The sequence below is a fragment of the Pleuronectes platessa genome, chromosome 12, assembly GCF_947347685.1.
Source record: "Pleuronectes platessa chromosome 12, fPlePla1.1, whole genome shotgun sequence".
In the NCBI taxonomy this organism is placed as follows: domain Eukaryota; kingdom Metazoa; phylum Chordata; class Actinopteri; order Pleuronectiformes; family Pleuronectidae; genus Pleuronectes; species Pleuronectes platessa.
Genome location: NC_070637.1, coordinates 2,777,300 through 2,790,779, shown reverse-complemented (window position 1 = coordinate 2,790,779; position 13,480 = coordinate 2,777,300). Strand labels below are relative to the sequence as shown.

General features: G+C 39.1%; 1 protein-coding gene across 5 annotated transcripts in view; it reads left to right on the top strand.

Annotated features, from left to right (window-relative positions):
* ltbp1 (latent transforming growth factor beta binding protein 1) overlaps window positions 1–13,480 on the top strand; it is a 141,356-nt gene that overhangs the window by 17,913 nt on the left and 109,963 nt on the right. For all 5 annotated transcript variants that reach the window (XM_053436747.1, XM_053436746.1, XM_053436745.1 and 2 more), the window contains exon 3: window positions 4,696–5,035. In XM_053436747.1, coding sequence (XP_053292722.1) covers window positions 4,696–5,035 — 340 coding nt within the window. The remainder of the gene's footprint in view (window positions 1–4,695; window positions 5,036–13,480) is intronic.

The following is a 13,480-nucleotide window of genomic DNA, read 5'->3' as shown; positions in this document are numbered from 1 at the left end:
ATTTGTACATGCATTTATTTATTTATTTATTTATACTTAAGTCATGTATGGTCCTCCATATAGCTTTGGCACATACCTATAACACACATTCTCTAAGGGAGACAGGCTACTGTTGTGGCTGGATGCACACCTGGCTTAAGGGCATTATTGATGGGGATGACAGTGTTTCTGCTCAATATTTGTGTCAGTCCTCGAAATGTCATGTAATAGAATAATATGTAATCTGTTCACCTGGCTTGACAATTTATTCAACATTTACTGACTTTAGCCTTAACTAACATTATATTACTGCTGAGAGATTGCCTTCACCCTCTTCCATTCCCTCAAACAGAGAGCTCCAGCTTAGGTTCTTTCTAAACCAACGGCTCAAACTAATACGGCCTGGGACCACCAGGGTCCTCCACCACACTAATGCCCACTTCAGTAGATTCTGTAGGGGAAACATCCTATGTGGCATACAGTGCCTTGCATAAGTATTCACCCCCTTTGGACTTTTCTACATTTTGTCATGGTATGACCACAGATTAAAATTTATTTCATCGTGAGTTTATGTAATGGACCAACACAAAATAGTGCATCATTTGGAAGTGGGGGGAAATATTACATGGATTTCACAATTATTTACAAATACAAATCTGAAAAGTTTTGAGTGCATATGTATTCACCCCCTTTACTGTGAAACCCCTAACAAAGATCTGGTGCGACCAATTGCATTCACAAGTCACATTTGCAAGTCACATAATTTGTAAATAGGGTCCACCTGTCTGCAATTTAATCTCAGTATAAATACACCTGTTCTGTGACAGACTCAGAGTTTGTTGGAGATCATTACTGAACAAACAGCATCATGAAGACCAAGGAGCTCACCAAAGAGGTCAGGGATAAAGTTGTGGAGAAATATGAAGCAGGGTTAGGTTATAAAAAAATATCCAGAGCTTTGAACATCTCTCTGAGCACCATAAAATCCATCATAAGAAAATGGAAAGAATATGGCACAACCGCAAACCTACCAAGAGGAGGCCGTCCACCCAAACTGAAGAGTCGGACAAGGAGAAAATTAATCAGAGAAGCAACCAGGAGGCCCATGGTTACTCTGGAGGAGTTGCAGAGATCCACAGCTGAGGTGGGAGAATCTGTCCACAGGACAACTATTAGTCGTCTACTCCACAAATCTGGCCTTTATGGAAGAGTGGCAAGAAGAAAGCCATTGTTGAAAGGGATCCATAAAAAATCCCGTTTGGAGTTTGCCAGAAGCCATGTGGGAGACAGCAAACATGTGGAAGAAGGTGCTCTGGTCAGATGAGACCAAAATTGAACTTTTTGGCCTCAATGCAAAACGCTATGTGTGGCGAAAACCCAACACTGCCCATCACCCTGAGCACACCATCCCAACAGTGAAACATGGTGGTGGAAGCATCATGCTGTGGGGATGCTTCTCTTCAGCAGGTACAGGGAAACTGGTCAGAATAGAGGGAAAGATGGATGGAGCCAAATACAGGGAAATCCTTGAAGAAAATCTGATGCAGTCTGCAAAAGACTTGAGACTGGGGCGGAGGTTCATCTTCCAGCAGGACAATGACCCTAAACATACAGCCAGAGCTACAAAGGAATGGTTTGGATTAAAGAATGTTAATGTCTTAAAATGGCCCAGTCAAAGCCCAGACCTCAATCCAATAGAGAATCTATGGCAAGACTTGAAGATTGCGGTTCACAGATGGTCTCCATCCAATCTGACTGAGCTTCATCTTTTTTGCCAAGAAGAATGGACAAACCTTTCCATCTCTAGATGTGCAAAGCTGGTAGAGACATACCCCAAAAGACTTGCAGCTGTAATTGCAGCGAAAGGGGGTTCTACCAAGTATTGACACAGGGGGGTGAATACTTATGCACCCAACAGATGTCAACTTTTTTGTTCTCATTATTGTTTGTGTCACAATAAAATTTATTTTGCACCTCCAAAGTACTATGCATGTTTTGTTGATCAAACGGGAAAAAGTTTATTTAAGTCTATTTGAATTCCAGTTAGTAACAGTACATAATGGGAAAAAGTCCAAGGGGGGTGAATACTTATGCAAGGCACTGTAGTTGTCTTGGGAAACTGTCACTCTCACATCCAGCCACACCTCCCTCGGCCCTTAACCCCCTGCCCAGTTTTTTGTATTTGTCAACAGTGGGTGGAGTTACAATCAAAGGTGGTTTCACTATATTTATGCAATTGTATATGGAAAGCATAGAAATCACAATCCAAAATTCTTTCCCCTATGTATACAAACTTTAAATCTTGTGCTTTCCGTTCCAGTGAAAATAGCACAGATAACATAATTTTTAAATTGTTTTAATTGTTGAGATGTATTCTTATTAATTGTTCCCTGCTGTTGTCTTGTGTTAATGTGTATACTGTATCGGCAAAGGAATAAAGATGTAAGTACCAACAACATGGGCAGTCAGCCATCAAGCAAATTTTCCTAGTTGGACCTCATCTTTAGATTGTTAAAAGAAATAATGAGAAATATGGGGAAAAAAACCCTTAAATAGGAACTCAAGAGGTTGATCTAAGGGTAATGTTTATACACAGAAATATCAGAAAGGGAGGATTTCTCACAGGGTATTATAAAATCTCTTGTTTAGGGTTTAGTAGGTCTAGAGCAGGGGTGTCCAAACTACGGCCCGCGGGCCAACTGCGGCCCGCCATCCATTTTTAATTGGCCTTCATCAAAAACTTTTTTTACAATTTAGTAGCACTGAATTGGCACTTGGTGATAGCACTTTGTAGTTTTGCTTTATTTTTCAAGAAATTATACTTTCTTGATTCTTGTTGTTCTGGGTTTGTACCCTCAGGTTTGAATGCACTTATTGTAAGTTGCTTTGGATAAAAGCGTCAGCTAAATGAAATGTAGTGGACTATAGCCCACTGTATTGCACTTCTCATTTTAGACACGAGGTTGCGCCCAACTCACCCCTGACCTGCCAGCTGTCCCTCAGAACGCCGCCACGCTACGATTGAGGCGCACTGTCAACAGTCCGCTACAGGGCCGGGGGGCTTGGCCCAGACCTTCGTATTTTTTTGTGTATGTGGCATAGACTGTATGGACGGAGGGTCCGTGATGTCACCCATTGGTTTCTGCAGAGTGAGAATGAGGCTACTAGAAGGTGTTCCCCCAGCGCTATCTTACCGGTGCTGACTCCTCCTAGTTCCTGGCTAACCAATCAATGGGCAAGGACGAGGAGCGCGAGTGAAGACTCACAGCTGAGCGACACCAGCAGAGCTCTATTTGCCTGGTTAGCTCAGGCTACGGCTAACCGGCTACCATCGACAATGCTAACCATCGGTGCTAACCATTGTCGCACTCACTGTGACGTCACATGAATTTCAAACCTCTATATCTTTCAAACGAGGGAGTAAGAAAAAAATTCACCCCCCTCAGAGTTGTCATGAAGGAAGAACCTCACGATTGAGACTAAAACCAATTTTTTAACCATGCTGTAAACAGGTTTAATTCTGCTCTAAAGTCGGGCTTTTTAACATGGTAGTCAATGGGAATATGGTATGTATTTACATTGACTTTAAACAAATAAACATACAGACGTACACATAAGTGAGGGATTCCTGTCCATTCAATTTAAAATACCTGTTACCAAGGCCAATTAAAACGGTTAAACAAATGTAACGTCAGCATTGCCACTTTATAATATGTTGAAATACCAGTTGTTGCAACCTATTAAAAAAGCTCCAACTGTAACTGTGTGGTCTGGACTTCATCAGTCACTGTGGCTGAGGGGGCAATTGTCATCTTATCAGAAGGCCGGTGGCTGAAATCCCAGCTCATCCTTAAGTGTCCCTGGGCAAGATGCTGGACGCCAAACAATTCCCCCCAAAGTCATTTTGGATAAAAGCGTCAGCTAAATGATATGTAATGTAATGTAATTGCCCTGTATTAGCATCCAGTCTCTTGAGCACTGGTTTCCTCTCTTGTTTGGTCCGTATATTAGGAGCTCCTTGTCCTCACCTCTGACACAGGACTGAAGATCCTGAACTATAACTTTTCACTGCTAAAACTCTTAGTTGCTAAAGCTAATATTTACCTCGTGGATCGAAAATCCAAAGCTCCTAAAGGGATATACTTAAAACAATAACATCAATAGTTAAATGGGATATGTCAACTCTGTTCACCAACTGTCTCCCATTTAAACTTACCAATTATCAAGCCACTGGCTGGCTACCTGTCTGAAATTGATGTGAAGCAATTAGCTGGATTGTTTATTTAGATTAAGACTCCCGCTCAGTTGACTGTGCTTTCTATTAAGGCAAAGGCTGCTACGGGGCTGTAGATCGGTTGTCCTCTAATCAGTAAGTTAGCGGTTCGGTCCCAGTCTTGTCTTCTGTCAGTGTGTTGGAATTTTTAACTTTGTTTTGGATGGATACCTTCTTGCTGCAACACAAATCTACCTACGGTTGCAAAATAAAGTAAACTAACCAAACCCAGAAATTGCCCCCTCACAGAAAAATGATGCTCTATAGATGGTTAAATGTGTGTGTGAATGGGTGAATCGCAATAACCAAATTCAAGTCCAGCTTATCCATATGCTTGCATCTATGTCATTATATAACTATATCACTCATATTTTAATTATCCATCCATTTCTCTTTTCTCTTTTCCTCTTCTCTTTCTTCTATGTCTGGGTTTTTTGTTATAGCCAACTGCTTCCCTACGTGCCAGAATGGAGGAATGTGCCTCAGGCCTCAGCTTTGTGTCTGTAAGCCTGGCTCGAAAGGGAAGGCATGTGAACAGAAGACGGTGTCCACACACCCTTTTCCAGCGCCGCCTGGGAATGAACCTACCAATGGGCACAACACTGGTCACACAAATGGACATACCAGTGTAATACCCCAGCGGCCCATACCTCAGCAAGTGCCTCCCAGTGGGTACGCTTCTGCCCCCCCACCAGCTAGCAACATGGCTCAGATGAAACTAACCGTCAAGCCCTACCCTCAGCTTCTGCGACCACATTATGTGCAACAACACATTCAACAACAGTAAGTACTCCGTTTTGATTCAATTCTTTTTTTTGTTCAAAAAATTCAACCCCATACTGTCCAAAAAAAATTTTCCCTAAAATTTCCCTAAACGACTCTGGGAGAAACCTTTAGAACCATTCAAGTCATCCATTATCTGCATTCTCCCATCGATATTTCTTGAGCAACTCCACTGGAACAACTGTGAGTGTTGTTAGGATTACATTTGTGTGTATCAATGTTTCATGAATGAGGCCCATCACTAATACACCATTATTAAAATACCAAGCACCATAGTCAGCTAATACAATACAAGTCACTACAAAGGCAATCAATTTATAAAAATACCAGCTATCAGCCCTCCCAACAAAAACATTCTCACCAAATCATTAATTTATAAAGAACAATATGGAGCCATCACTGTATAAATGCAGCCAACCGTAATATATAAAACAAACACAGCTGCCAGCACAACAGACTCTGCATGTTTCTTTGAAGCATCTGGGCTTGTTTAACAGAATGTAGCATCATGTTAAAGAACTGAACCTTTCTTTTGGTTCTTCACTTAAGGGTATTTCTAGCAAATTAGTAGCAGTGCCAGGTATAATACCAGCCCTCTGAATCAGATTCTTAATCATATTTTTTTTATTAACTCTAAAACTTTTTCTTCAGGATATTAAAGCAGAAAGTTGCTACTGAGCATGATGTTCTGATGATCTGACCTTGTTTCCTTTTCATTGCAAACCATTTTCATTCCAACATTTTCTTGTGAGTGGTATCCTGTCTGAGATGAATGGTGAGCTTTTTTAGGAAAGCATGGAGTAAGATGAATGGGAAGCTATCTCAGATAGTCTTCTTGCTTTTCAACATGTTTGCAGCTGTCAGTGGGATTCATTCTGTCACTGCTGATGACTGACCTTATTTCAATGTTAAAGTATTCCCTGGTCCCATGTTATCTTCCATAAAATGAATCCAATGAATTCTAGGCATGCAGATTTGGGAAAAAGAGAGAGCTGGTATTCTTAATAGCAATGACCTAGTTTAGAAGCACGAGTCTTGTGTTGTGGTCTTGACAAGAAAAGACAAGGAGAGCTGTAAGACTAACAAACCATTCCGTCCAAGGGTATTACTACACAAATAGTCAATACTTGCTTATGAAATTAATTATTCTTATTCATTTTTTTTGCATCATATAGTTTCCCTTAAGCCTGGTAACAAATGTTAAAGGGCCATGTACTGATTTGGAAAACACTGCCTCAAAGGACTTTAAATGTCCTGAGAATAAGAACATAGGTTGCACCTGCAGTACTCTTATTGTCTGCCCACTTCAGGTTCATATCAACAAGAGAATCCAGATGTGTGCGCTTAACCAACTCAGTGTGAAAACGATTGACCCTTTCAGCTACATACCTATGCAGTGTGTATAACATTGTTGCCTCCCACTTTTTGCATATGGGGACATTTAATAATGAGAGGAAATTTCAAAGTTCTCAGTTACAAAGTGTTTTTTTGGAGAGTGTTAGGGTTGCCATCATTAAGGGTTTGAATAACCAGGCACCGATATCCTGGTTTCACGGAGGAATAAGACACGCAGCCGTCATCGGTGTTTACCTGAACCAGATGTGAGGGACACTTCCGGTTACAGTCATTTAAAGAATAAAGCATAGACTTCAGAATAAGGGCATAATAATCGTTTGAATAATCGTGATTTCGATATTGTCCAAAATAATTGTGATTTTCCATAATCGAGCAGCCCTACTTCACACCTAGCCATGGTTTTCTGATGGAGTTTCAATTTCCTTCTGTGAAGGCTGTTTTCTGGATGTTAACCTTGCCAATACTCTTTAATTATCACCACATACCAGTGTTATAATGGTTAGATTAGTTTCTCCTGACGGTTTTATAAGTGGAATTGAAAAGTAACTCCAGCTGGGGTTAACTATTTGTTAATCTTGACAGGCATTAGAGCAGACAAATATAGCAGATAGCTATAGAATATCAGACACAGGAAAAATTACTGTGTAGTTAATGTTGGGACACATCAGACAAGATTTATGATAGTAATGAAGGCTATTATATTAATGGATATATATTTTGTGTTTTACATGTATTCTGTAAATGTCACGTTTTTTTTAATGTGCTGCCCAGGCAAAAGTAATTGCTCTCAGATCTGTGTCCTCGAAAGCTGCTCTCAATTTGGAGAAGGTATTTATCTCTCACAAGGATCTATTCTCCAATTGGTCCCAGCAACAAAGTATATAAATAGGAAATTAATTCAAAGGTAAGGGCACTCTAATCAGAATATAGTGTTGAGTAAATGCCAAAGAGATAGTGAAGTTGAATTTTGATCGCTAACATTTTATTCAGACCTCTTCACTTTTGGAGCTTGAGTATATTGTAATTTAGTATATGCCCATCGATCCATACTCCATAGAATTGGGTAAAATCTAAACAAAAATATTTTGTGCAGATGTGTATAGATGCTGAGTAGAAGTTGTAGATGAAATGGTGCGAAAGTTTGAATCACAATTATACTGACCAAAAGTATCACTATTATCGGCATGGTTCAAATGTGCTGTAAATGTTAAAAAATTACTGACACACAAACTATAGTTTTTTTGAGTATGGTTTGACAATATTTTAATAATTTATTGAAGGTTGAAACTTTGTTATGTTTAGTGCAGACGTGTATCTCAAATGTCAGAGTTGGGAAAAATGATCAGCTTGAGAGTATCAACCAAATCTTTATGGTCATTAAAGATTAAACTGTACATATAACAATAGGGAATTTTACCTTGGTAGACCGTAAAACCGGTAATAGTTTCAACCTGAGTCAGTAATTCTGTGTAAATCTGTAAATGACAAATTATATCCACATTTGAGTGGGTCAAAAACAAGTGGTAGTGTTTGGCTTACCGGAATTCACCATTCCTCCAGCAGCTGGAGGGGCCTTGAGTGATAAGACTTTCCATTAGGAAATTGATGTTCTTCACTGAAATGCACTGACTTCCTCTGCAACACAGCTTTTATTTTTTTCCCTTCCCAAGTTTATTCTGTGCCTCTGCCAGTGAAGCCGATATGTTAATGTCTGTTTTTGCAATGGTATCTGGGTCTCTGATATAGGATTTATTTTCAGGCAGGCATTCAAGCCATTTTTGCTTGATTCTGCATGTTTAAACAAGGGGTAAGAATTTGGGTACCGCAAAACAGGATATGATTTTTGGGGCTACCAACCTATGGAAAAATAGTGACTTAACCACAGCTCAAGTGAAACCTGTAACATAACAGTTACACTGTGGGTCTTTTTTCTTACCATGCCCAATTGTTTTTCTTACGTGACAAGTGATGAATTGTGAAATACTTGGCCAGTACTTGAAGAAGAAAAGGTGCACACAAAAGGGGAAACACAAATGTCCAGGCAAAACGTTGTCTGTGTCAGCAGTAGGATGACCAATTGCTTTGAGATATCAGTGGCACTGAAATTCCCATTTGGTTTGTGTGTGCTTATAAAGCTATAGGAAGTGATGAAGAGTCCTTTACACATCATCGCAGTCCATCCCATAAATCACAGCTGACAGTGTAATGTTATTGTAATGGCTGTCACTGTGGTTCAGCTGCAAGGGTCAAATGCTACACCTGAACCCTTTAAGGTGTGACACCTGGGGAAAAAGAGAGTAATTCAATGCAATTTTCATCAAGAATCAAAATGTACACCTTAGGTTTGATATAGAATTACAGGAGGAGAATGTCCATTCTCTCTGCACAAGATTCAGTCTCTGACCCTGGAGAACCCCTGATCTAAGCGTAGGTGTTCTGCAGTGTTGATGATCTCAGAAATACAACTGTATAATGCAATGAATGGCTAGAACTCTTTGAGCTGCACTTTATGTAATATGCAAAGTATGCTACCCAGGATCAGGGAATGAAAGCTTAGATAGATAGATTGTTTTTTGTCTGTAAGTGACAAAAATTCCTATTTAAAAGGGCTTAACAGTACACTTTTAATTTACAGTCCACATAATGTATAGGCAAACCTTTTTGCCAGCTGGTTGTTAATTTAAACATCAGATTTTGAGTATCCGAATTGTTACTATTGTGATAATGGATGTAAAGTGAATGTGTATGCTCTATTTTGAATATCAAGGTTTTCAGGAATGGTGTATTAGGATCGTGCCCTACGAAGCCGATGAAATTGCAAGAAATTTCCAACATCAGAATAGTGAATTAATGGGGAAAAAAATTGGATATTCTCTGAGATTATAAAGTCACAAATTTACTAGAAAAAACATAAAACTCAATGCACCACCTGCAGCGGTTAACCTAATCAAATTAGTATACTTTGCAAATCGATTCAACAAAGAGGAAGTACTTGTGATGTAAGTCCAGAATCTGTCATATTTGGATGTGTGAACCTAAATGCAGAACGCAGTGATAAAGTGAAGATTTATTGGGGAGATGAGGGTTCTGGCAGGCGAATGCTGGGGGCAAACAAGGAATGGCAGTTTGCAGGATGGAGCCAAAGAAAACTTAGCTGTGAGTGGAGCTGGATGACGACCAGCAGTCAGAGCAGTGAGCTGGGGACAGACTAGAGAGGCAGGGGCATCCAGTGGAGATGGGGTGGTTATTGACTTGTATGGTAAGCTTGGCAAATCCAGTTTAATTGCATGTAGATAACCAGTAATATTGTAGCATCTGTCTATTGAATGTAGGCCCTTAAGCAAAAAATTTCACAAAATTCCTCTGCAAACATATGACTCTCCACCTTGACATTTGACTGGACTATGAGCGAAACACAGAGGCGGTCTACAGGAAGGAAGGAGCAGACTTTTCTTCGTTTGAAACATTTAGCCTTTTGTGACCAGTGCAATATTGCTTTTGTTTTTTGCTCCACTGAACTTTCAAATATGTGTTCATCTTTGTAGTAATACTACTACTACTAATAATAATGATCACATAGAGTGCATCAAACAATGACAGATCCTTTCAAAACTGTGTCATGGTTTCAATGAGAGCCATGTTTCTCTGATCCCTTCATTCAAGCAGTCAGACAGCCAGTTACTGGGAACAGAGCTTTGACATAAAGTGTCTTCCTTTCCCTCGATAAAGTCTGTCTGCCCTCAGTTGCAATTTTGCTAATATGTGAGAGTGCTCTGTTGAGGTTCAGTGGGTTCGGTACACCAGAGTATGTCAGCTCTCGGGGGGAAGAACACTTGGACGACTAGAACGTAGAGGTTGGTTGTGGATTGTGATTGCGGCCAGAGCAGTTAAGACAGAGACTGAACAGATTCAACCGCCCTCACACACACATATATACACCTCTCCCTCCCTCAACCTTAACTGACCAATGTGTTTATGTAGAAATGAGTAAAATCTCTTTTCTGATATTTAACACTAGCAGGCTCTTGTAAGCATCCTTGGACACTCTCCAAACCCATCTGACTTGTTTCATTTAAAGGTGCAGTCACTGCCAGCACACACATGCCAGATATTTTGTTGAGACTGGAGTGAGATCTTATGTTTATACCTTCTCTCTTGCCGTCACTCTATCTCTCACAGCTCTCGTTCAAGCTTGAGTCTCTTTGCCAGATTTAGGATCAAGCCGCTGTAGATCTAGATGTTAATCTAATGCCATAATATTTTGTGGGCATGTATAAAAAAATGATACTATAATCCCTGCCTGCTTTGGCTTTTTGCTAAAAATCAAACATATCAAGACACCACAGACTTGCACACAATTCTGCATCTCTGACTAAAACAGCCTCACAGTATGTACAGGTTTTTTTCCCCTACACTTACACTTAAATAAAACAAGGTGAAGTTAAATACAAGATGTAAAATGTGTGTAGGTTGACCTGTAACAGATGTGGGTAGACATTTAATGTTAAGGTAAATAAAAAAACAAGTGAGATAAGCCAGACAGAGGCATCATTCACACTAAGTTGAAGTTTTAAGCCAACAAAAACTAAACAATCCCTGGCCAGACAAGTGTTTAGGCGCCATATCAGAAGTAGCCTCCATCCTACTAACATACGTGAAACTGTACACTGGATGTGTTTGTTAGTGTAAACAAGAGGGAGATCTCTGTTTGTAGTTGGTTACTAAGTTGCAGAAAACACTGAATGAAATGCAATGGCAAAAAGTGTAAGCAGGGATTTCCTTTTTCTTTGAGAAACACCAAAGCGGAAATCTTTGTTAAAAATGCTAGCAGATACAAAAGTCACCTGTGACTGATAAGAACCAATCAGGAAGTGAATGTGGATGACTTCATTATCTCTTTCAGAAGTCTCAGTTTCTGCCTTTCCAGACTAAAACACAGGCCTGGAGCTTTCAAGCTAAAATGTGACCATCGGTGTTTGCAAAGTTCAAAATTTTAGATGGTTGAATATACCAAAGTAATGTGGACGTCTAGAGTAAATGCAGCAGAATAAATGTGTTTTTAAACTAAAACCAGAGGCTGAGAGAGGTGACAGCTTGACATATTTGGGATTGTAGTGGTCTCTATTCTAATTCACAACACTTGTCTAAATATTAGCGCTGTGAAATGATTACAAATTTTAATCAAATTAATCACAGGTTTTTGTGGATTAATCATGATTAATCACATTACAGATTTTCTCTGTATATTTTTCTGAGAACAAAAAGATTTATGACAAAAGACTGATATATGCATTTAACATGTTTTCTTTTTTTATTCATAAAAAAACAAAACAATGGTGCTGCAACTCAGCAGTTCTTTAGCAGTTCTCTTTGCTATTCCATATGGAACATTAATATAATCTTCATCCTAAACAGAAGTCAGGCTTCTTAACCATTGTATGGTTGAATAATACTTTTTTTGGCTCTGAAATTAGTTGTTTGGGTTTTGTTTTGTAATGTTGCCTGTTTACCACAAGGCGTTACCGCTGCTGTCCCGATGTAACATGAAGCCCAGCTACTGTGCATCCGTCCAGTCCAATAAAGATATTTTTATTATCTAAACATTTGACCTCTTTTTTTTACCATTTTTTAATCAAAATGGGGAATCGATAAGAACCAGAATGATAAGCAGAATCGTAATCGATAAAATGTAAACAATACCCAAACTAGCGGTTTTCACGGAGGACACTGTATAAAGCAAAGCAGGGAGCCATTCAGGGAAACATTTCCACACACTGCCACTTGTGGTATAAAAAAATGTGACAAAGTCTTGAACAAATATGTTCTAGTCCTATGAGATGAAAAGCTGAAATATTTTTTGTTTTTCACCATATAGCAAAAACACATTAAAATTAATGACTTCTTAAATGGTTAACTGAAGCTTACTGTTGGGTGGATTGTTTGGATAAGTGAGCAATCAGCTGTGACCTCAATGACAAGGCTAATTAAAAACACAATCTATATGTCTGTCTGAATATAGATACTGCCACCTCTCACATCCACTAAACTTCAGACGCCAGTGTGTACATACTGTACTTGCACATGCAGAAGCATGTTAACACATACAATTACCCACTTATTGAACACATGAGCACACATTCATTTATAATTCTCATGAGACTGTCCAGAGGGTTTTACCCAAGCACGTTTTTACGACTATATAGTAAAAGTGAATATTTCATACAGGCTGTAACACCTGTCAACACATAACTAATGAAGGAGATTCATATATCCTATACATGGCTACATAACCCAAACAGAAGAGCCGTTTAAGAAAGAACAGGGTCATAGCAGAGCTATTAACAAGGGTATCACTTTGTGTCTATTTATAGTGTCGCATGGGAGCTGTCATATGAATAGGATGAAAATATGTAAATTTGACAAATGGCTCTTCCTCTGGGTTCATTATCGCCTCTCTGTGGCCCTGCACTCTCCTTGTATCCTACACAGGAACCTGAGGAAGGCCATGTTATTTAACAATCAGTGTTTAATCTTCAATATGAATATGTTATGTTCTATGTATTCTACTTTTTTTAGAACCTCAATCAACACAATTGATAAATTGTTGTGAAATTTTTAAATAAATATGTAGTTATTTCGTTCACTTGACTTAATCGAGAAGTTAAAGGATGTGAAACAGTATATTTCTAAGCAGTATATAGGGATCCACACCATTACTTTTAATTTGAGGATACAGAGGATGCTTCTGATCACTAACATCTGAACAAACAGGGATGATCACACATATTATTCAACATAATCATGCTGACCTTTATTTTTACCACAAGCCCATGCCAGGATCTGGGGGCTCAAATAGACTTACTATTTTTGCTATGCTAAAGTAGAACACAAGCAGTCCCATTTGGCTTTATGTCAAACAAAGTCTCAAAGTTTAACTGTTGGTGGTCATTGTGTTGATGACCTAAGCTTCTTTTTCATGTTATAAGATTTTAACTTCACATTTTTGGTGCTAACTCTGCATTATGATTAAGAAGATCATGACTCAATCTGGGTGCGTTTTAAAACAAAACAGCGAGATGTGTTTTTTTT